Here is a 24,951-nt window from a genome sequence, read left to right on the forward strand (position 1 = left end):
TGGTTGGTGAAAATTGAAAAGGTTTTTAGATTAAAATTTAAACATTTCCACAGAAAAAAGTTTGACTAAAACAAATTTAAGTTTTATCCAAATTTTTCACAGGGGAAAAAAAATCATTCCCCAGCCATTCTACTTTTTGGGGATCCCTTTTATAAGCTCTGCTTCTCTAATGACAATCAAGATTTCCCTTTCAGAACGATTACTAAAGGAGAAAAAAGAACAGGAGGACTTGTGGCACCTTAGAGACTAACCAATTTATTTGAGCATAAGCTTTCGTGAGCTACAGCATCTGATGAAGTGAGCTGTAGCTTACGCTCAAATAAATTGGTTAGTCTCTAAGGTGCCACAAGTCCTCCTGTTCTTTTTGCGAATACAGACTAACACGGCTGCTACTCTAAAGAAGAAAAATTGCTACATGAACCATGGTCACATTGTGTGATAGGGCAGGAAATGGGACAAGTAGAAGTTCTGTCTATGCAGCAGCAGGTCAAGTCTCAAAGGACCAGGAAGACACCTTTGGAAGCGAGCATATTGCTCTGAATAAGGAAGATGCATGAAAAGAGTGTGAAGTGGGAGTCTATAGCCTGGCAACCACGTGAGGTAAAGCTAGAAAAATCAAATCCTTGGAGTATGATGGAACTTGCTTTATCTTTTTTAGTTACAGATTATTTGCATTTGGGTTGCTGATCTAGACATGGTAATCCAGGGACAGCCCTCTGTAGGGAGAGGGAACTAATTATATGCTTACTGACAGCTACTCAGAATAGGAGTTGTATAATCCATGGACAAACATGACGACTAACATTTTACTATTAGAATAATTTGTTTTAATAAGAAATTAAGAAGACTCTCACTGATAATGATAGGTTTATTTGAATGGGTCTTGTGGGGTGAGAGAAACAAAACGAAGTTTATGAAAGCACTGTAGGGCAGATTTGCTGTGGCTTGGTAATGAAAGCACACCTTATGTGCCAAGGTGGGAGAGGCAGTAGACAGCTGATTCACAACTGAAATGTGTCCGTAGAATCAGTGTCCATGGACAGGCAGTAGTGCCCAACATGAAGAAAAGATTCCCAGGAATGGATGATAATCACGTGGGCGCATGGAGTTAGGGAGGGAGCAAAAACAGGGTCCAGATTTGCAGTAAAAGCACCCAAAACATACTTCTTAATATCTTTGGAATACGGGTGGAAAAAGTTTATACTTGCATTAGCAGCCAACTGAATAGTGGTAACAATGAAAACAACTGACTTGGAAAAAGAAACTTATAGCATCCAAACAATACATCATTTGTGTCAATAGCGATCCCCAAATTTCAGTGACTTACTCTTAAAGTCAGAGGCTTGAACTAGCCTCAATTTTTTTCTTAGATTTCAAGATCTTCAGTGCAGTGATGTCTTCATGTGTTTGTAAAGTACTGAGCACTAGAGTGCCTTGATCCTGACTGGGGCCTCTGGGCACCACTGGTACAAAAATATTACACAATAGTAAAACAAGATTTGGCTGAATTTAAAAGAAATGCGTTCAGAAATAAAATTGATGTACAAAGTATCTTAACTTGAAGATAGAAAAATAGAACTGCGTCTGAACATTGTTCCTAAGATGAGAAAGTACTTTTTTATTCATAATAACACAAAATTATGACAAAATGCTCAGGGCTACATCTTACTCTTAATAGTAATCAAATGTAATCCTTTCAAATAGGAAGTATTTTTCTCTCTTAAAGACATGCTACTTGCATTTCCCTGCTAATACAGTTGCCAGATTCCCTGGATAACTGCAAGAACTTCTAAGCAGTAGTTTCATTTTCCCCTTCAAATTTCAGAAAAGTATATATTTTAAACCCTTGCACAGTTCCTTAGTTAAGTGTTTCATTTGTGTGAAACTGGTGAGACACCAAAAAAAAAAGTTCTACATTAATTTCGTAGCAGGCTTGCAGTCCTTTTTTTACTGTTGGAAAAATTCTGACAGTCACACTGGAAAATATAGAGTCATTGAATACTATGCTGTTTCCTTTAGAATCACTGTAGGAGGGAATTGTTCAATACTTACCAAAAGTGTTATGTTAAAGTTATAATGAGCAGATACTTAGATTTTTGACATTCATCCCAACAGGATTTACTGAAGTAAAACAATGTATAGCTAATTAGAAGTCAGTGTGTGTGTGGTTACATATGTTCTGAATGTTTCATTTAATATCTGGGAATCTTTCCGGATAGCCTAAGTTTGAAATCATTAAGTGTTTGTCCTTTTAAAATAACATTCTAAAAGGGAGATGACATTAGAGCAGTTGCAGCTAATCAAGATGCCCTCACTTGTGTATTCAGTCTGACTGGTTAATGTTACTCCAGATCTTAGTAACAGACCTTAGAAAAGTTAACTAATAGAAACTTACAGTTTGTGTCTGTTCATAGCCAATCATGAGCCAGCATTTCTTTTCTAACAATATATACGTTTCATTATGTAACCAACTGGATGAATTCACTTCCAAATGCACCTCAAGAAATTTCTTTTGCAAGCTAACCGTCACTTTTCATGTGTATATTGCCTTTATATCAAATGGCCTTTCAAAAGAATGTCAAAAAATTCTTGTCAATTGTAAAAAGATTGTGGGCAATCCAACAAGACAATCAAATCAGAAGGATATATAATATATAAGCAGACTACAGTAATTTGACTAGAAGTTGAGGAAAAAGACCATTTCTGTTGAGCTATTACATGTTCACTTTTGATAATGTAATTTTTTAAAAATAAAACCCCTCATATATTGATCAGTGTGTCATATAAATAGATTCATTTGTACCAAATGAATGTCAAAACTCATTGAAAATGTCAACGTATCTTAAAATTGTATGTTGTTAGGTAGAAAATTCTGTACATTCACATAATCTCTTTACCATCCATGTGCAAGTTTAAGATATGTTGAAGTCCTCAACGGGATTTGACATACTTTATTGTTGAAACAAATGTGACATTAAGATAAATAAACTATAAAGAAAATCTGCATATAACATTCCTTACTTTTTGGGCTGCAGAATAAATGCTAGCCATTTTCAACTCTAAATTTAAAGACTTTTACCATTTTCATGACATTTTATATAGTCCATAAAAATGCATGTATAATAGTTCACAAAGAGGTTCTAGGTATCATATAATTATAAAAAACCTTGCATTTCTGATATTCAGTTTGCTAAAAATATGTACTAAAATGAAAGGTAGGATGCAGAGACTGTGGTATAAGTTCATTATCTTTGGTAAAATGTTCTCATTTTATTAATAGCCATATTTGTGCTGATTTCCATTTTGCGCATGGTCTGCTATTACTTATGCCAACAGGAAACATTTAGGTGAATTTAAACAGTATTAGATTATTCAGGACAATCATGACTCTCATCATACATTCTTTTAGGATGTTGCTAGCACATAGGGAAAAATGAGTGAGTACTACTATCTACTGTGACTTACTACTGCTTTAACACTGTAAAATAACTTTGCTAATTCTTGCCATTAGAAAAAATATTTTTTTTTTTTAAGGAAGGGGTCAACATGATTCTGAGAACAGTAAATTCTAAAAAAACTGAAGTAAAAATATCAAGTATTTTGTAGTTTAATATAATTGCTAAAATAGAAATTTACACTGGGGCTTAACTGAAATGTGATACTATGACCCATCTAAGTAAATAACAAAAGAGGACCACAGAAAACCTCAACAAATCTCAGGATGTTCAAGGGATGGTCAGTGTTAAATGATCACTGCCATGACTAACATCTAACGGAAGGCTTGATTCTCTCACACCGTTGCCATCAACAGACATCCTGCTTTCCAGCAACGTAAATGAGAGGGAAATCAGATTCTGATTTTAATGTGGCACTCTCAAAGGACAGATCACAAACTGTGAAGTTACAATGGAGTTAGGATGTTCTTCTTTATAACTGATCATATTAACAATGCAATCTTGACCATCTGAACCTAAGTTAATCATACAAGATTACACTTCCAGATAGCTATTAATTACACTAAATCAGTTTGGATAATCAAAGGAATTTTCAATATCCCTATGACATTCGGAGACTCCAGGTTGTGCTGTATTCACACAAACACACCATATCACCACTGCTCACAGGTGGGGACCCTGCAGCATTCAATTCTACCACAGAATCAAATCTTTGTATTTACCTTTTACTTATTAAATATTTGATTTAATACTGGAAACTTTGGAATCATAATTCTGATGAAGAATAAGGACTTTAAATGTTTTTCTACATTCCTTGTTTCAAGTACTTTTTCTAAAAAGAGAGAGACTAACAAGCAATAGCAACAGTCTGCTGGTAAAGGACTTGATTCTGTTTTGTAACCCTATTCACTGAAGCAGTTCCCAGTAGTCATATTGAAGACCATGTAATAACTTACATGAGTAAGGGTGAAGGATCAGGTCTACGGTCTCAGCATAAAAACACATTGTGTCTAATCAAGTCTTAGTTCTTATAGCAATGGAAATATACATGGGTAACAGTCAAAAAGGAAATTACATTTGACCCAGTACTGACCTCCTGTTATTTTCATTATCATCAAGAACAAAACAAAGGGATAGCTGTAATTACTGTAGTAACCAAGTCAGATGTTTCAATCGTTCTCAATGAACATGGCACTTTCAAAAACAAAATTTGCAAGTTAAAAAATAATTCAGATTCCAAATTATTTAACCTTGATGTTTAAAAGGGTTTAATGCAAAACTGCCCCGAAGAGCACAATGATTTTTAAAAAGGGTTTTTATTATTAAAAAAGTGATAAAAATGGAAGATGCAAAAGTGGGGAGAGGACTAATACATTTAATACATGTATTTGCACCAGCGAAAGTCATGCTCTTAATGAGTCATTAGTGACTTCATCACTGATCATTTATGGTCTTTATCATGTACAAATGTAGTAAACCACTGCCCACTGTTGCAGTGCCCTTGTATGTGCAACACACGTATTAAAAAGTAACAATCTTAGCGCCCAATATTCCGAAGGGCTCATCGCCCTTTGATTCCATAGTAAGATCAGGCTCCCAGTCTAGAACAAAATATGCTCTTCCCAAATAATTTAGTGGTCAAAGTCTGAAGAATTTCGAGAGCCTGTCACTTTTTCGCTTTCTTGGCTTTTTTCAGTATATCACACTTTTTCCTGTTGGGACGCCGGCATCTTTCATCAATGCTTGGTATACATTCATAATGCCACACTTCTTCCATTTTCTCCACGGGGTAAACAGCTTCAACATAATGACGGATCAATCTGAGTCTGGTGGGATCAAGTTGCTTCTTGTTACAAGCACCTGAATGGTTATATTGCAATCTGAGATTCTCTGGAGTAAAGAGCTCTGGAAAGAGCCTTACAAGAAGCCTGGCAGCAAAGTTTCCCACAGAAAGGCTCTGCTGAACTATCTCTCTTACCTCTTTATCAGATAGCATGTACAGAGAAGGCACAGGGAAGTCTGGAGAAGGAACGACAAGTTCATCAAGTGGTATCTTGCAAAAATCTTTGCTGCTTCTTTCTGGTGGCAGTGGTGGCCCTTCAAACTCTTCTCTGAATCTTTCTGGGTTTATTGCATAGGTAAGAAATTCTCTCCTCTCAGGTCCCGGCACATGAACTTTCCGCTGCTGTTGGTATGTGCGCCTCTGTTCGGTATCCCTGCGTCGACATCTCTCATCAAGCTTCCCAACAAATTCCAATGTCCACACTCTATCGTTCTTTGCTCTTGGGTACAATATCTGCACATAGTGTCGAATTAATTTAATCCTGGTTGGATCAAGTTGTTTCTTGCCTAGTGAGCCGCTACAGTTGTATTGCTTCCTTAGATTTTCATGAGTAAACAGTTCAGGGAATAAGTGAACAAGCAATCGAGATGCAAAGTTTCCTATGGACAGACTGCTTTCATATATATTTTTAATTTGTTCCTTGTTCAACAGGTAATCCGGGATAGGAACATCAAAATCGGGAGGGGGAATGTCAAGTTTATCAAAGTCTATGGGCACAAGCCAAATCTTTTTTGACCTTCTTCCTGGCCTTTCATATTCAAAGCTGTCTTCCACTTTTATGATAGACACATCGTCAGGCAAACTAGAAGAATCATTCCAGTCGTCTCTCATCTGTTCACACTCACTCCCATCCATATACATACTTTCAAGCTCATCATTTATTCGCTGGGCACACTGCTGCAACCACGCATCCTCTTCTTGCACATCAGGAAAGTAAATTTCTGTGTACCTTCGAATTATCTGAAGTCGATGAGGATCCAGCTCTTGCTTCCCAGAATCTCCATAGCAGTTATATCTTTCAGCCAGGTTCCTGTGGTCAAAGAGCTCAGGAAACAATCTGTGTAACAAAAACACAGAAAATTCCCCAGGGGATGAAGCTTCATCTAAAAATTCATTGAGATCCTGAGCATCCAGAACATAATCTGAGGTGGTGGCATTATCCCTGTCCAGTGACAAAGCTTCCTCTTGCTCTTTATCCTCAATGAAATGAGAGGACTCTACCTGCTCAGCCTCATAGAAACTGGATGACTGCACGCTTTGCTGACTATTTTCCATTTCTCTTTGTGCCCAAAACCTACTGAAAAAGTCATTAACTTGGGGCAAACACTCCACCTGCCACACAGCATTGTTCTTCACAGAAGGATAACAAACTTCCACATAGTTTCGGATAAGCTGCAGATGAAGCGATTCAAGTTTCTTTTTGTTAAGGAAGCCACATGTGCTGCAGCTCCTGTTGAACTCATCGTCGCTGAAGAGCTCTGGGAAAAGCTGCACTAGTAACCGGCAAGCCAAATCTCCACCTGAGGTGCTCTGATCCATGATCTGTTTGAGTTCCGCAGCGGTCAGCTGGTATTCCGGGGGAGGTCTGAACTCTGCTACAGACTCTGTTGGGCTGACGTGCTTTTTAATTCTGCTGACCTCAAGAGACAACAGGTCAACCTTGCTGTGAAGCTGAGTCATATTGGAATTCAAGGTGTTGAGGGTGTAAAACATTTTCTGTATCAAAGAATATATGTTGGGATCAGAATCTGCAGTGGAAGCTGTAACAGTGATGGTAGCAGCAGAATCCCTTTTGCGTTGATCGCTCAGACTCCGCAGATGGGAGGGGCTGCTTGGATTGACCTTTTCAAACAGCTCATAAGAAGAAAACTGCTCTGCCCCTGGTGTGCTCTTCTTCTCTGTTATTTTGTGTGAGATGCCATACAGAGGTTTCTTGTAGGATGGAGTGGTTACATCATTGAAGGGTTCTTCTTCACACAGCCACGTTATATTGGGATTCTTGTTCTTGTTAGGCTGCTCTACGTTTACCTGAGTGGGTGACCCAATATCTCGGTTCTTCATGTTTGAAATGAGGCCCTACGAATTAACAAACGTCGTATTAGTAAGACAGTTTGATTTAAAATAATAGCTACAAATTTGTGTTCCACAGGTAGGCATCATTAAATAAATATGCACTGCCTAATTTTCATCAGTGAACCCAACTGTGCTATATAAATCAAGTTAATAAATGTATTGAAGGAAAACAATCACCAAACATGTTTACAGGGAAAGTATTATTTTACTTCTTTGTTCATGACCTCTGCTATGGAATAACTATACAATTATAATACTTAGCATTTTTACCCAGAGAGCCTTAAATGATATCATTACCTCCCACTTTGTGTCTGAGGAACTTGGGTGGCAGAGAGGTTGAGTGGCAGTAAGTCCGTGACAGAGCCAAGAACAGAATTCGGGTTTTCTGACTCCTAATCCTGTGAGCTAGCCACAATCTCACTACTCCCCCCAACTGTATTTTAATGTTTCATTACTCTCCCTATTACCAGATAATGAGGACACTGTGGTCCAACAGCCTTGACACAGGTGTGTTAATTTTTTCTCCTTTGGCTCTGAAAAACATATGCAAGTATTTACCCCCAGTGGTCCAATTCAGGGACAACTCTATGATACCAACCCAACTTAAAAACCCCAATACAATTAGTGAAAAGGCCTTTTAAAAATGAAAGAATGATCTGTTTCTGAAAGGCAGAAACATTTATATTCATTGAATTTCTCATGGTTCTAAACCAGCTAGTAGTGAACTCTTTAAGAATTCACGCTGTAAATTATTTTTAAGCACTGCATTTCCTAATTGTTCCTCATTGTTTGAGTTCTGAAGCAAATGTTTTCACTTATTCACTGTAAATATTTAGCTCATCGTTTACTTATTTTTGCAAGTACATGGATATTGTGAATAACTCAGAGAAAATTAAGTAGGTAAGCAACAACAAAAAATTACAATACACAGAACTCAAAAACATGTGAGAACACACACACAGTTTGAATCTGAACATCTTGAATTTTTTCCCCAGCTTGCTATGCAGAATATTAATTAGACACAAAATAAAGAACTTGCATTCAAATATTAAAAAACAATGAAATACAGACTATGGGCCTGAGGTCAAGAGGTGATGAGCAACTGGAAGTCCCATCCTAGGATCAGGCCCCTATGCTGTGGATCTTCTCTGAAAAACAACATTGTAAAAAAATGGCAGCACCTTCTTACTCAGCTAATCTGCTTCCTATGTGTATTCACACTCATATCTGCTTACCCTAGTGACAAAAATAAGTTAACACTACTTTTTAGTCCTATAAGCACTGCAGAGCCCAAACACATAGGGGAGATCAAGCTGGGTTCTATTCTAGCTCATGCATCATCACCAGAATAAACTAAATTCCAATTGCCGTGCCATAACTTGCCCATTTACACAAGTGTAACCCCACTGAAGAAGAGTTTATGAGCATACTGAAGACCATGAGGTTGCACAGGTGATAAGTGAGGGGGTTAATGGATTCAAGTGCAGAATCCTATCAGCAGTAATAAGGTTGAGAAGCTTGATTTTCAGATCCCAGTTGATTCTGCAGGGATAGCAATTAGAAACTTTCCTCTCCAGTTTTACTTGTAAACAAAGCACATTTGAGATGGACTAAATGAGATATGATAAACATGGAGCAACACCAAAACGTCACTTTTCAGAGAAGTGCCCTTGTTACGTGGGAAGGTGTGGCCTAACTAAAGCACCTGTTATAAGATTCAGTAATACCTAAGCACAACAGACAGAATGAAGAACAGGGATTTCTGGCTTTTCAGATTTAAAAAAAAAAAAATCAGCATTATAAAGAGATTTGAACATATGGTGAAACTTGATCTTATCTAGTAACCTCATGTCTTCAGATGCTGTCCCAAATTATCCTCATATATAAAGAGCACAATTTGGCTCCATCTTTGTTAGAAGGCTTGTTATGATAAGCAAATCATTTGTTAGTCCTTTTCAGGTTTCACCGTGGTTTTTTTTGTGTGTGTCCGTGTCCAATGAAGCAATAAAACATGACAATTTGAGGGTAGTCCTGATTAATGCTCAGCTCAAGTGAAGAGGCAGGAACAAGGCAGTACCAGGGAAGTGTATTAATCAGCATGGAGCCATCATCTAAAGGGCCTTATTGTCCTTCTAAGATGAACACATACAAGTTAACATTCTTGGGGTTGGGTGGGGCCCTCTGGAAGAAAAGAAGTGCTTACGGTGAGAATTATGGCAGATCTCTGTGTGTTGTAAGGGCAACAGAACTTCTGCCCTTTCACTAATGCAGCTCACGATGTTTGGATCTGGTTGTGGGAGGAATTTGCAGATCTGCGTTTCAGAAACACACGGTCAGTGTTCAGCTAACAGCTAGTGCCACATCTGGGACAGATTTAAGCATTTTCTGTTAATCTGGGATACCTTGTTCTACCTTCAGAACATTCTCCTTGCCTCCTGTAATAATCCGTACAGATTATATTGCCAGCTGGGTATAGCATTATCTGAAGCACACATGGACTATTTTTGGTGAAACGTCAGAATAATCTATTGTGGAACATTCTTCTGTATTATCCATAAGGACCCTGGACTTTAAGCACAGATGTGTGTATGTACTTCAGATAATGCTATAACCAGAGGTCCCCAATGCGGTGCCCGCCGGGGCATTTTTGTGTGCCCGCAGTGCTCCCCGCCGCTGAAATGCCGCCGAGAAGCGTTGCCGTTTCTTGGTGGCATTTCAGCAGTGACACTTCTTCCCGCTGCCGCTTTTCAGCGGCGGCATTTCGGCAGCAGGGTGTCCGGCGCCCGCCACAGTCTTCTGGGAATAGCAATATGCTATTCCCACAAGAAAGGTTGGGGACCACTGCTATACACAGTTAAAAAGATTATCCGTTTACTGTACTACCAAAAAAATTACAAAGCAGATTGTTCTATTTGAGCTACAGGCACATAATACCATGCTGCCTACACTGTCATACGAAGCTACTGTATTACATACTGTTGCTGAGCTTTTATGAAATGCAGTATTTTGCTATTGTGGAATAATCTTTCATATTATATTTTAGGACCACAGGCCCAGATTTTGAAAAGTATTTAGGCTTTGCTCCATTCAGCATTGCAAGTTTTAAGGCTCATTTTCAAAAGTGGCTCAGGCACTTATTAGCCCAAGTCCCACTGACTTACTCAAAGTTTTTAACAACTTGACTTTTGGTCACCGCCAGAACTGGAAAGTAGAGAGAGGTGCACAACTAAAAACATTAGTATTAAAAAAAGTTAGCCTCTAAAATGTTCTGTTAGAACTTCAGATTAAGATTGTGGTTGGTTATTTATTCTAAACATGCTGATTCATCATTAGAGTCAGTCAAGAATAAATTTTCACGATAATTATTGGGTTAGGTTCTGGCCCCATTGTAAATCCAAGGCAACTATCAACTTCAAATAACTTATAGATTTAGAGTGGTGAAATTTCACTGAGATCAGAATCTGTCCCACTGTACATAATCTGGAAAAATTACAACCCTGGTCCAGCAATTGGGTTAACCCATGGGGATCTGATTGCAGGACTGTGGCCGAAATTTCTAATGAAAATACTAACAAAATCTTTACTCTAGGGACATGAGAGGGGGTCTAGGATCACTGTCAGACCCAGTTAATCCAAACCAGTTAGAGAATTTCATGTTTATAAGCATTATTAGAAACAAATAATTGCTTCAGATAAAAACAATTAATGGTGAAATTTATGCTGTAAAATGGGATACTGCTCACATCACTAAAAAATATCCAGATAAGTAGTATGGGTAAACTGGGCAAAGATTATAGTCATGTCTGACTATAAACAAATTAATTGCTGGTGTGAGTTGATTTAAAAGAGTTGTGCTCTGCTTATACCAGCAGCAAATTTGGCCCCAAAAATCTGAACAATACATCATGCATAGCCACATGTAGAAAAATCACCTCTTGAGTAAAGCGTCTTTTCTTCACACTGGGCAAAACCTCTTGCTGGCTCCCTGAACCATCACAACCAAGTGAGGTCTGTTTCCGTTTGTTGGAATCGTGTAGGCAAGTAACTGAGCCATCCAGTGAGTGTTTCTCAGGAGATCTGGATGTCACGGAGCAGTCTAGTGCTTCATCTTCATTTTCTGTTTCTACTTTCACAAGATTATTTTTTATAATTTTAACTAGAAAGAGAGAAGGTTTAGAACAATCAAGCACTTCCTCCAGAAATTCATGATACCCTTACAACAATATGCTTTCTGTTTGTTGTTCTGAAACTGCCTTTTGAATAGTGTCATTATTATTTATCATTATATAATAGCAACACCTTGAAGTCTCAAGCCCCCAGGTCGGGGCACCATTGTGGTAGGAACTGTACAAACATATAGTAAATGACAGTTCCTGCCCCAAAGAGCTTACAGCCTAAAAGACAAAACATATCAGGTGAGTAGGCAGGTAGTACAGTAGGCAGGAGTTTGGGGGAGGGAGAAGGATGATGGGTAACAAAAATAATAATAGGATGTTTTAGCAGCTAACTTTTCAGTCATTGTTATAATCTTTGCTTTATCACAATGCATTCTTCATCTAAATATACAAAGTCTTCATACAACTAGTATTTTTTATCTGACCATAAGATAAACAAGATATAGCATTTTACCTTCGTCATCATCATTGAATTCAGCTGAGTTCATCTTCTAGCCCACTAAAAAAAAGAAAAAAAGACATCAGCAATAGTTTTCTAGACACAGGGCATGGGTTGTGTTTTCAGCCTTTTGTTAAAAAAAAGGTCAGAAACCTGCTATCTACAACTATTTGCTATCCCTGGACAATATTAACAATCCTTGGGCAATTTCCTATCTGCTCCATTTTTATTCACATTATAGCAGGCAGCCACTTTTCTTATGTGTTTCCTGGACACCTGCAGATCTGCCCCGCAGCGTACATTGAACAGAAAACAACCTGAGAGGGCCAGAAAAGTAAGATGATTTAACACTCAAGATTTTTTCTAATGTGAAGAACATTAGTTCAGTTGTTTTAACTTTCTGTATAAGTAGAAGTGTCTTGGAAGTGCACAAATGAAAGTTCTCTGAATGGGTTTTTTGGCCACATTGTATTGAGTGGCCACCAGTTATAAGAGCCAAAAAACTCTGGAGGCCTCAGGGTGTCCAACGAGTTTCACTGCAGGTCAGTTCCCAGTGTTCAGCACAGCTGAAAACTGCAACACAAACTATTTTATAACTAAGGGTTAGACTAGATGACCCTTGCCGTCCCTTCCCTATGATTCTATAATACGCCAAGGCTGTCTGAATATATTTCTATTAAAAAATGGCTATTTTGATGTGGATTGTGATATTGAAAAACCAGCAACCTATAGATCTACAGTAACAAATGTTTTTATAATTGTTAACTGGTGGCCTCCAAACAACATCAGAATGCTTTTTAAAAGGAAAAACAAAACATTTTAACTGTCTTAAAATGATTTAATATTACTTCTCATGCCAAAATTACCACATTATCACTAAGCTACATTTTTCAATTTTCCTAAACCTAAGATCACAGGTCATTTGTTATAAACTCCAAATTCTGGGCATGTCTCAAAAAAGAAGGCTTCAAACTCCAATGAGGACAGACAGAGCAAGCATCCTCACCCAGCTCTCAATAGCCATTTAGAAGTACACATCCACCAACAGTGGCAACCACAATTGGATACCTTTTAAATGAGCCATAAATAGTTCAGATTATCCAGATACATGTCTAGCCCCATAGGCTCGCTTGGCCCCAAAAAAACTTATTTGAAACACCTTAAAAACTTCCATAACTACATCGCTTTTCCAAATAGACTTCTTTCACCAAATCATACCCTTCCCCTGGTCAAGCTCTGAATGGGTCAATATTGCCCAAGTCATCCATAACCAGAGATTTTCTGGTTAACACACACACACACACACACACACACACACACACACACACACACACACACACACACACACACACACACACACACACACACACACACACACACACACACACACACACACACACACACACACACACGTCCCATGAATATTTCTTATAAAACAAAAGAAATTTTGAAAGACTATATACAAAGAATTGCAATTGTAGTCTTATTATCTAATAGCTGTGTACAAAATGAGTTTAAAAGAATCACAAGTACTATTAAAATGCTTTGTATTAAATACAAACATTTGAATACTGTGTAACTGCATGCTTTCTCTTTGTTAGCAGCTGGTAGCTATTAATAGTAAATATAATTAATACATTCAGTGTGAGATTTTGTACATGTGACTAACAGGCACAACACAGAACGCACAGCCCATGGGGAGGGAGGCAGGGTGGGCGGGCTAAAGTGCCTTTAAGTCCCCTTTGTGCTCTCCTTATTCTGAACTATTCCAGGACCCCTCCTGTCCTCAGCACACCCCCTATACAAGGGCTTGGAAGGGGGTCCTTGGAGGGTAGCACTCTGCTTTGGTCCTTTTACTCAGCATAATTCTCCCCCCACCCCCTGGTGTTTAAATTCAATGAACCTGGTTTTGACTCTTAACCTGCCTACATACAAGTTATGCCAGTTTAACGAAAATTAGTTTTTTTTACATCACTTTAGTTAAACTAGTGTAAAACATCTGTGAGGAGACATTTAAATTGGTTTATAAATGACTTATGCCAATTATTAAACCAATTTAAAATTGTGCCGCCCCAGGGGTTTGTGCTGATTTAACTAAATCTATTCTAAAATGGATTTTCATTCAACCAGTGCAATTTATGAGTTTAGGCAAGGGCTGTACAATCCTTTCTGAAAAATCCTGAAAGGACAGCGCTGTGGCCTGTGCTCTAGGAGAAAGTTAAATTGAATTGAACTTGCCTTGATATCCCATGTACGACATTAAACTTCCAGGCCAGTGACTATTAGATTTCATTTCATTTTATTGTAGAAGGCATGGCTTTGGGAAGACACAGCACAGTGCCAAAAATGTGGGAGTGACAAGGAATAAGATGACAACTGAATGTAGTTGCTGAAAATTTTTTATTTTTTGGAAGGCCCAAGTAGGCAACCAGGCAGACATCCTTACAACAATCACATGCTATATAGGAAGTCTCAGATTTCCTAGGTTTTTCAGTCAGCTTCTTGGGGCAGAACTGTCAGGGATCATGCTGACTGAGAGAGATGGCAAACATAGAGCCAGAGACAGAAAAGAATTGACAAATATAAATATATATAAAGAAAAAAGAGAAAGAAAACAAAATCAGCGTGCAGCCTCCATCTGTAGGGTGATACACATGGAATATTTTTCTTCTGTCACTGCTGTTCAAACAACAGGCAGAACAGTTCGGGAGAGGTCTCTCCGACTGGAGACAAGTGGGTTGGAAGCAAGAGGTACGTGAGGGTTTGAGAATCATAGTTGGAGTTGGGAACATGGAGAGAGGTATGTAGTTGCAAAGCCTCTTTTTGAGAAGAATCCTGGACCAGAGCTAGCGCCAGAGGGAAATGGGCTAGGGAAAAAGACAGAAAACAACAGAATCAAGGAAAAAATGGTGCAACAAGTAATCAAATTGACAGGTTTCAGAGTAGCAGCCGTGTTAGTCTGTATCCGTAAAAAGAAAAGGAGTACCTGTGGCACCTTAGAGACTAACAAATTTATTAGAGCATAAGCATCCGATGAAGTGAGCTGTAGCTCACGAAAGCTTATGCTCTAATAAATTTGATAGTCTCTAAGATGCCACAAGTACTCCTTTTCTTTTTAATCAAATTGAGAAATCCATCTGAGAAGGTAAGTGAGCTCCTGGTTGTTGATTCTCATTGCACTGAGTGTATGAAGGGGTTGAAATGTTGCCTGATCTGTCTTGTTTCAATATAAAATTAAATCTCTCTCCCTCACCCTTTTGTCTCTAAAAGAGTAACTAGTTCTAGAGAAGAACAAACAGATGCAGGGCAGAAAACACTAGTACTGAAGTACTTATTTAATGTGGCCTGGGAATTTGGGTTTGTAGCCATGACTACCAGAGATGGGAACTCAGGGCCATCCATCCTTAGCTACAGTATCTTGCTGGGAAAAGGATCAGAGCTGCAGCTTGTGTTCTCGTTTCCCAGGAAACTGGGTTTGGGAGCATGATAGACAATAGCCATTTCGCATACCAAATACCCACAACAAGAAAACCATACTCTACACTAATGGCCAAATCCTGCTGCTACTGAGATCAACAGGAGTTTTGCAATAGACTTCAGTGGTATCAGGATTTAGCTGAAATTGCTTATTAAATTTAATTTGTAATTACCTAGCCATTTTGAGTTAAACAAAACAAACAAAAAAGCATCTGAAACTGGTAAACTTAAATTTTTAGGGTTTTTGCTTGTTTGAACACATTTAAAACAATAACTTGGTTCAGGCATTGTAGATGTTTGCTCTTGGTTAAAACGCATTTATTCCTGGGTTTATACGTTGTGTGCAAAGTTTCGTTCTGGAGAATTTTTATTTATAAATGTCTAAAAAATAGGCCTATAATAGAAATACTAGCACAGTGTTACCCAAAGAACCCACTATTAGCATAAAGGAAATTATTCAGAAAGACAATCAATTCTTACAACTGTGATCATGGGTTTGCATGCTGAAAATGAAGCAAGTATACTTACTCTTGATCTTTCCTCAAATTTGCACCCTAAAGTGCCCCTTATTAAAGGCATCTGCAGTTTTGTTTCTATTGGAGTCCCTAGCTCAAGTTATCCATCCAAAGAGAAACTCGAAGAGGTGCAATATTCAGACAGATTCAATGTTCAAGGAAGAAGAGGCAGAGCAGTCTCACCATTTGACAGTGGACTCCATCCCCAGGATGTAAGCAATAAGTCATTGAAAAGGATTTCCTAATGCCTGCATCAGAACCTTCTGTTTGAAAACAATTTGCAGCATTTACTTTAATGTAATTAATGTTTAACTCATAAACAACTAAACATTTTACGGACATTATAGCACGTGCCCACACTTTTACGACTAACATAATGCTTCTCTTGGCACTATGCGCTGGTGAAGGTGGCATCATGTAAACTGATGTATACTGCTTTGCACTGTTCCTGTGAGATGCCACTGTTTGTGTAGGTGTTCACATACGAAGAGACAAACGTTCCTTTTTACTAAGCTTGCTATTTCAGTCTTCAAGACTAAGACATACTTCAAAATGTTCAGATTTCTGAAAAGACTTAGCCACACAAGTTAAAAAAAGTTTCCATTCTTCTGATTGAGATAGTCTGTAGTTGTTTAAACAGCTTTATCCATTTGTCTCGGGGAAAAAAATTTCTTGCATCTTAAACACAGACATGAAATGAATCAGTACTTTTCAAACTGGTCTGTGAAGCACCTGTCCACAGAAAATGGTCTGGTCATATGGCACTGGGTCTCCTTGCTTCCAGCTGCTAAACTGCATTAAAATAAGTTAAATATGCACTAAGTACCTTCGTAATGTTACCTTCCCATTTGAAAACATGTCTCCTTGGTGTAATGCAGTTGATGCTATGGGGCTAAAAATACATTCAGAATTTGCTTTGCTATTTGCTCCCCTGTAATGTTAAAAGAGAAACTATGCAATGAAGAATAGAAGTGGTTCAAGAGACAAGCTATTAAGATGTCCATTCTATGAAAAATGTCAGAAATAAACATAAGTCTCAAACACTCAACAGTTTGGTATGATATTTTCATAAAACATTACAGAGAAGCAACAGCAAAGCAAGTTCTGAATGTATTTTAGCCCCATAGCATCAACTGCATTACAACCAAGGAGACATATTCACTGTCAGGTACCTTCAATTTTATGAAAAAATAATCCTCTGGAGAGAAAGTGCTTACATGCATTCTTAGAATCACGGAACTTACAGATGTTATAGACCTAGCTTTGATGCCTTCTATATGTATGCTACATCACTACCTCAAACACTTCCTTCTCACTTCATCATGACACCTTTAATATGTAAGTCAGTAACTATTTAAAGATGTATATATTCAGTTTACCCACCAGGATGTACAAGCCTAACCTGAATAATCATGTGATCATACTGCCTCTTGTCACTCCAGCCCTTATCCATTGTTTGCTGTCCCCATGTGTAAGCTCTTCAAAGCAGTAACCAGGTCTATCTGTACTGTAAGGTGCCTAACATATCTGAGAGTGTTGTAAAACTAGTAACACAACCATCTGTAAAGTCACATAGAACACCTTCCTGCCAATACAAGATCAAGACTGTTCTGTTCCAAAATTCATTCTTTAAGATTTCCGCAGTTTAAAAGGCACATGCAGGGTGTGATTTTTGTATTATATTAAAACACAGAACAACCATTTATTCTACCAGTTAAAAACATTATCTGTATCTATACTAATATATACAAGACTTCATGTTTCTAGTTTTCTAGAAAAGGTTTGATCCTGACAATTAAAATCCTCGCATCTGACGGTATTGTTTAGCTCACAAACGCATGTTAAGTGCATACTTATTTTTCCTTCAGTGCAGATCATGCCACAAACATTTGACTAATATCTGCAGCAGTTCATATTTCCCTAATTCCATATTAACTGTAAAAACATGATATAAAACCCCTGCTTTCATATATTACTTTACTGTATGAATGATTTGTGCCTCTGATGGCCTCATGGTGGTACACCACTTTATGTCTTTCAGTGAAAGCTGCCCTAAGTATTATGTCTCTGATTTTAGCTTCACTTGTGTCTGAAGAGGTTGAGTCTCTATTTTTTCAATCAAAGGGTGCGATGTACCAGTATATGTCAGTGATAATAAGGATTCTTGAAAATTATTTAAAAAAATTATCCACCTTACTTGTTTTAAGGAGAGGGGAGAAAACATTCTCTTTTCAAAGGATCAGATAATGTACTGGGGCTTAATTAGTGGTTGGTGCTTAAATTCCACAGATCTGATATACTATACTTTTGTTTCCCTCCATTACCTCCACTATCCCAGTAGCAGTTTTATCAGAACACCACAAGAAGAGTGCTGTACTAGATATTTATTTTAGAGAACTGACACCTGGAACACCAGCAAACCAAAATTCTTGTGTAAATATTAATGTTCAGTGACAGTTAATGTTTATATTGCAGCTGTATGAAAACTTTTGTGTATTCACAAGAACCCTGTATATTTAGTCCAAATCTGTTGCTTTTCTGCAAAGACTGTATGAATCAGAACACGCATTTAATATGCAAAACCTCTTTTTACTGGAAGATTAGTTATTCCCTTAAGATACTTTATCTTACCTTCTGTTTAAAGAGGTTGCTAGTTTTCTCCTATCTTTTTGCAGGTATACATAGGAACTAAAGTTACTGTTATGACTAACTTGCAGATAAATTTCACATATGGGTTATTCATTAAAGGCCAAGTTCCTCAACTTCTGTAAATAGTTGTGGCTCAATGGAAGTCAATAGAGTTATGAAATTTTACACTAGCAGAAGAGCTGATCCTCATAAATGTTAAGTCCTTGTTCCATTGAAAATAGTCAGAGCGTATGCTGTTGACTTCAGTGGAATCGTAACTTGGCCATAAACATTTTCATATTTAAATATTTCCTTAAATAAAAACCTACTATGAACAGATTTCTTCTGATTTTTTGAATTTTAATGACTATATATATTTTAATTTAAACATTCCTCTACTGTTGGAAACTCAAAGCAAAGCAGCATTGTAATTGTCTGCAAGACATCCAGCATGAGAAATTGACTACAAAGGTTTCAGAGTAGTAGCCGTGTTAGTCTGTATCCGCAAAAAAGAACAGGGGTACTTGTGGCACCTTAGAGACTAACACATTTATTTGAACATAAGCTTTCGCGAGCTACATGAATCCGATGAAGTGAGCTGTAGCTCACGAAAGCTTATGCTCAAATAAATTTGTTAGTCTCTAAGGAGCCACAAGTACTCCTTTTCTTTTGATTATAAAGGGTTATTGTCAGCATATTACACTTCTGGCTGAAATGTCTTCATCTGCTAGTGTTACAAGTAACACTTAAAATGATTATACCAGAAGGAAACAAAAAAATATTTATTTTGTTTGCTTTGTACATTTGACAGCACTTTGTACATAGTCAGTGTCCCCTGAAGTTTGTGTTGGTCTTTCTGGAGGGGGGCAAAACATCCCCACCTATGTATGGAAATATGACTGTGAAATTACTTTAAAAGGCAAGAGATTTCAAGGGCAGGTCTGGTACCTGAAACTACTAGTAAGTTATTAAAAAATGAATTAAAAGATTTTAAGATGAAACAAACGTGAAACAAACCAGTACAGCTTCACTGCCAAAGCTGAGCAAACTGCATGTAAGCAGACTGCATAAAAGTACACTAAAACAGATGTTTACAGTTCTATCACTTTTAATAATCCAAGACGTTACTAATAATCCAATGTTGGATTTTTTTAAAATTATTTTGAATATCTAAAAGTGCTACTTAAAATTAAATGTCTTGGACAACATATTGCATATTACAAACTTATTCCAATATTAGAACATTAAGTACATGATAAAAGCTTTTAACTCACAACCTCTTTTGTTTTAAAACACTGGGAGACAAAATCGAAGTGTTAACCTCATGGACAAAAAGTGTACCAATACTTTCTGTAGATTAAAACCCTCGTTTGCTGTCCGGTGAAATACTGGCAGCCTCACGGTTCCACAGAAGATGGTCTCTAATAGTGGCATCTTGCCAATAGGACTTATAGGGCATGCTCTCAAATTGTTTTTATTTTTAGTTACATCTACAGATGCAGTTAAAAAAAAAAAAAATCGGTCCTCTCAACCAGTGAAATTTTCCCCACAAGTTGCATTGCCTCTTTCTAAAATGTTGTCAAATGACAACTTCATCTTCAAGCGTTCAATACGCTAGACATATTTATTTCCAGCAACATGCTAATCACAATTTGGCTTTTCATTTAGGTGCTTTTTCTGAGAAAAGCAGCAAGATTCTTTTAGACAAGGTGTCTCCAATTTTATTTTAATCTCTGTTTTGAACCTCGGTATTCCTGTTTCCCTGATAAAAGGAGCTGTGGTGTCTTCTTCAAATATATTTAATTGTCCTCTTTTTTACCCACTGGACTTGCCTATGCTATCAAAACGACCTGTTAATGACATGGGTAAACAGCTAGGCCAGTGCTCAACATAGTTTAATTAGACAAGAACAAATGATGTTCAGCACCACTGCAGGAACAGCAGTTACAAAGATGTTAATGGCACCAGTTGCATCAGAAAGTTTCCAGCACTGTATTGGACAGTTTATTCTACTTTAAAAAAATCTTGGTTTTATACTTTTAAAACCAAGATATTTGTGTAATATATACAATACATGAAAAAAATATGATCGCACATTGCAAAACAGACATATGTCAGCACATATTCACTCAGACAAATTCAGAGTCAACTGTCCAACCTGAGAAGCTGGGCCAGGCACTAGGTAGATGTGTGGAGAGGAGTGGGAAAAAGATAAATCATCTACCCTGGTCCTTATTTCTTCACCCCAAAGAGGGTGGTGGTGGAGGAGAAGAAGAGTGTGATCCATGTAGTAGCAGATTCTCTAGCCACATTTCCACCATATTACAGACCTGGAGCAAGATCATCAGCTGCTTTAAGTCAACATAGCACTGTTGGCTTCAATGGAGCTACACCAGCTCAGGTACTGTCCCTGGATCTCTGCTTCTTCCAGGGGATGAAGTTTCCATTCTATTGCTAAAGAGTTCTAAGTGGTCATTGAGAAGATGACTAGATTTGCCCTGCAGAGCACAATTACAAATAGAGCCCTGCACAGATACAAAATGTGTATCCACATCTGATCCACAATCCTCAAAAATGATCTGCAGATATAAAGCGATATCCATGGATTTGTAGGGGTCTAATTATGAAAATACATTCATAGTATTTATCAGCAATGATACAGAACCTAAATAAATCAATATACCTGCTGAGTCCTTGAAATCTAGTAGCATTCATGACTGTCAGCATGTTAGCACCTAATTTAGTCGGTGCAAAACAGCTCAAAGAAACAAAATATTATTTGTATGGATTTTACATTTACTATTGTCATTCTGGTAACAATGTGGTGGGTCCTATCCACACACAGAAGAAACAGACCTTGACATGCACAATTTAAAACAGTAAACATACAGAGGATGATGGAAAGGGATTAAATAAAATATTTTAAGTGTTTTACTGAATTTGACCTTTTCAAATAATTATCAGCAACCTGCAACTACTTCTTGATCCTCTTAAATGTAGCTGGCTAATTTATTGCAGGCACTACTGTAAAAATGGGTCCTGAGAAGAAATTTGAAGGAGAGGGTAGATAGACTAGGGCAGTGGCTCTCAAAGCCGGTCTGCTTCTTGTTTAGGGAAAGCCGCTGGCGGGCCGCGCCGGTTGTTTACCTGCTGCGTCCACAGGTTCGGCAGATCGCGGCTCCCACTGTTCGCCACTCCAAGCCAACAGGGGCTGCGGGAAGCGGTGCAGGCCGAGCGATGTGCTGGCCACCCTTCCCGCAGCCCCCATTGGCCTGGAGCAGCGAACCATGGCCGGTGGGAGCCGTGATCTGCCGAACCTGCAGACGCGGCAGGTAAACAAACCAGCCCCCCGCCAGGGGCTTTCCCTGAACAAGTGGCGGACCGGCTTTGAGAACCACTGGACTAGGGGGCTTGGTCTATCTACACTGACATAGTGGCCAGGCTCAGGGGTATGAAAAGCCCACACCCTGGAGCGCAGCTACAGCACCCTACCCCTGGGGCAGAGGCAACTAGATCAGTGGAAGAATTCTGTGGACCCAGCTCCCATCGCTCTGGGATGGGGGCTCCTACAACCGCAGGTAACCCTTTCCACCGCTGCAGCCTGCGTCTACACGAGGGGGTAATGCCAGCACATGCCCCGCAGCGCGCACAGGGGGCAGGGCCGCCTCCACACTGGGGATCAGCCTTAATTCCACCTGTTGGTGCCGCTCAGGGAGCCGCGCTGGGCCCCCCCAGGTACGTGGGCAGCGCGGCTAGGATCGCCGGTGGGGCTCATGCTGCCCCGGAGCTGGGCAGGGGGCGGGAATCTGGACCGATCCCCACCGCGGGCGAGGGAGGGCGCAGGACAAAGCGCAGAGCCCGAGCCGGGCGGACAGCGACCGCCAGGCTGGAGCGAGTCGGCTCAGCGGGAGACGCCGGCGCGGGGCGCGGCTAGGGGCAGGGACGAGGCCGGGCACCCAGGAGGGAGGGGGCAGCCTGTGGCGGCGGGGCAGACGGCGAGCCAGGCCCGGCGGCGGGGGCCGGGGGCCGCAGGGGAGAGCGGGGGGTGACTCCGGCCTGGCCCCGAGCGCAGGGAGGAGGGCGGGGCGGTACCTGCAGGGGCAGCCCCGGGTCTCCGGTCTGGGGAACCGGCTCCCTGCACGCGCCCATGGGGAGGGGAGGGGAGGGGAGGGGGGAAGCTGCCCGCGCGAGGACTCCGGTTCCTCGGGGCTTCACCTCCCGCCATGTGCGCGCCGCCCCGCAGGGCGGGCTGTAGGGAAACCCCGCCCCGGGGCGGAGGCAGCGGCAGCCCCGTTCGTTCCCCCTGCGCACGCGGCGGTGAAAACCCACGACGAGCCCAGCGCGCGCGGCGCGGCAGCGGCGGCTTCCGGTGCGACCGCTGCCCGGGCGGATCTATATGTCCGGGGAAGGCGGGGTGACGGCGTGACCGTTCCACACCCCCTGCTCGGGCGATGGAGTCGCCCAGGCCGCCGCGCGCGCGCCACGAGCCATCGCGCTCTAGCCCTGTCCCGAGCGCAGTCAACAAAGGGCCCCGGGGGGCGGGGAGAAGCGGCCGGGGCCCGAGCGGGGCGGAGGGGCCGGGGGCAGCAAGGAGCGGGCCAGGCCCGGGGACACTCACCTGGGGTCGCGGCGGGGCCGGGAGCGGCGGCAGCGCTGGTGCCCGGGTTCCCCCCCGCTCTTTGTGTGCGAGGGTCCGCGCGCTGCGCTCTCGCGTGACGTGACGGGACCGTGTGTCATTTCCGCACAAGGACACAGCGCCCCGAGCCGCGGCCAGCGCCGCCCGCTCCCACTGGGGACCCCGCGCCCCGCCCGCACGCGGGCTCCTGCCTCGGGGGGGGCACCGCCCGTGGAAATACCCGCCCCCGCGCGACGGCCGCCTCGTCCCCGCTGCCCGTAGCCCGGGGGAGCCGCCGATCCCTCCGGCCCCTGTGCAGGCGCGGGCGGCGGAGCGGCCAGGCAGGGGCCAAGCCGCTTCTCCCCGTCCGGAGCAAAGGGCAGCGACGCCGTTCGCGGCGGGTGGGGATCCACCAGCCCGGAGCGGTGCTGGCCGCCTGCCCCTGCCGGCCTCAGCCCGGGCCAGCCCCAGCGACAGAACCCGGCCCCTGGTCTGAAACGAGCCAGCGTCGGCGGGACCGAGCCCCGACTACCGCGGGTGGGAGCCCGGGCGGGCCGGCCCCGGCCTGATGCACATGCGGTTAACAGGGGCACTAGTGGGCTAGGCAGCAGCTTTGGCCACAAACGGCGGGGTTGGCGCCTGGCTGCTGCGCACAGCTCCACGCTACTTGGCGTGTGGAAACTGCGCCCGAGCCTCCGCGGCGAAACCGCACGTCTCCCTCCCCGCCTCCCTGAACGGTCATTTGTAACCACTGTCCCCCACAGACTCAGGCTTGGTGGATCGGCGGAGGCTCCCCCCTCCCCCGCCCCCACTTCACACCTGACTCGTGAAGCCCGCGCTGCTGGCTGTTCGGTAACATGCTCATCATCGGCGTGTTACGGGAGCAGCTAGAGGCCTCCTTTGTTAGGTACAGCACAAAGCCTCGGCTGGCCGCAGCCCCTACCCTAATTTACAGTCCAGTAAAACACCAACAAGCATTTTGATATGGTGCGGGCTCTACACTTTAAAGAAGTGGCACTGTTCTGGGGTAATCCGTGAACATCACAATTGGATTGACTCAGTTTAAACACCGAAACCGGGTGAAAATGAAAAGTTGGATGAACTTGGTTCATTAACGGTATTCAAAGATCATGGTCACTTTCATGCCTCCTATTTGAAGAAGTAAGAATGGATATACTTAGCTTGGCACAGAACACGCGATTAAAATATTTAAATAAGCTCCTCTGCCAAAGTCATAGTAACTGTGACTAACATCCAGATCCAATTATGATTGTTTGAACAATCCATAAGAAAAATATGAAGAGATTCATACAGGGCTGCATCGGCTCTGAACTTAATGATGACATTCGTATATAATACATTATAGACACAGCCAAAGCCCACAAAAATCGCATTTCGGACAAGTTGTCGTGAAAGGAAATCACCTAGTTAAAGAAACCAGTTTTAACGATGCCTTGAAATTATATAAAAGCTACACTTAGTATGCCTCACTTCTATGGAGAACCTCAGAGAACAGGTATTTTCTGAATTTCCTACTGCCAGTTTAGAAAGGCTATTCATTTAGTTTCGGAGTGTGCAATTTCATTTAAAACACTTGATTATTTAAAAATATTTACATTTATTCACTTTATATGCTCTTTGGGTCACTTTCAAGCTGAAGTATTCAGCAGTTTAATCACTTAATACCTTCAAGCATTCGTCGTTTGAACTAGGATCTTTTCAGTTGCTTCA

At 41.0% G+C, this 24,951-nt stretch overlaps 1 protein-coding gene across 3 annotated transcripts; it reads right to left on the reverse strand.

The window, feature by feature from the left end:
* Positions 1 to 856: 856 nt before the first annotated feature.
* Positions 857 to 23,399, reverse strand: BEND3 (BEN domain containing 3). Of its 3 annotated transcripts, XM_074948191.1 has the most exons (4): positions 23,224 to 23,399; positions 12,001 to 12,045; positions 11,304 to 11,527; positions 857 to 7,374 (listed from the first exon to the last, which is right to left on the reverse strand). In XM_074948191.1, exons 2-4 carry the CDS (start codon positions 12,032 to 12,034, stop codon positions 5,122 to 5,124), a joined length of 2,511 nt encoding a protein of 836 aa, XP_074804292.1. In that variant the 5' UTR covers positions 12,035 to 12,045; positions 23,224 to 23,399; the 3' UTR covers positions 857 to 5,121. The 3 variants fall into 3 exon arrangements, with proteins under 3 accessions (XP_074804292.1, XP_074804293.1, XP_074804294.1); XM_074948192.1 differs by lacking the exon at positions 11,304 to 11,527; XM_074948193.1 differs by lacking the exons at positions 11,304 to 11,527; positions 12,001 to 12,045; positions 23,224 to 23,399 and adding an exon at positions 9,575 to 9,845.
* Between the last annotated feature and the right edge of the window lie 1,552 nt (positions 23,400 to 24,951).

The sequence above is a fragment of the Natator depressus genome, chromosome 3 (assembly GCF_965152275.1).
Source record: "Natator depressus isolate rNatDep1 chromosome 3, rNatDep2.hap1, whole genome shotgun sequence".
Taxonomy (NCBI): domain Eukaryota; kingdom Metazoa; phylum Chordata; order Testudines; family Cheloniidae; genus Natator; species Natator depressus.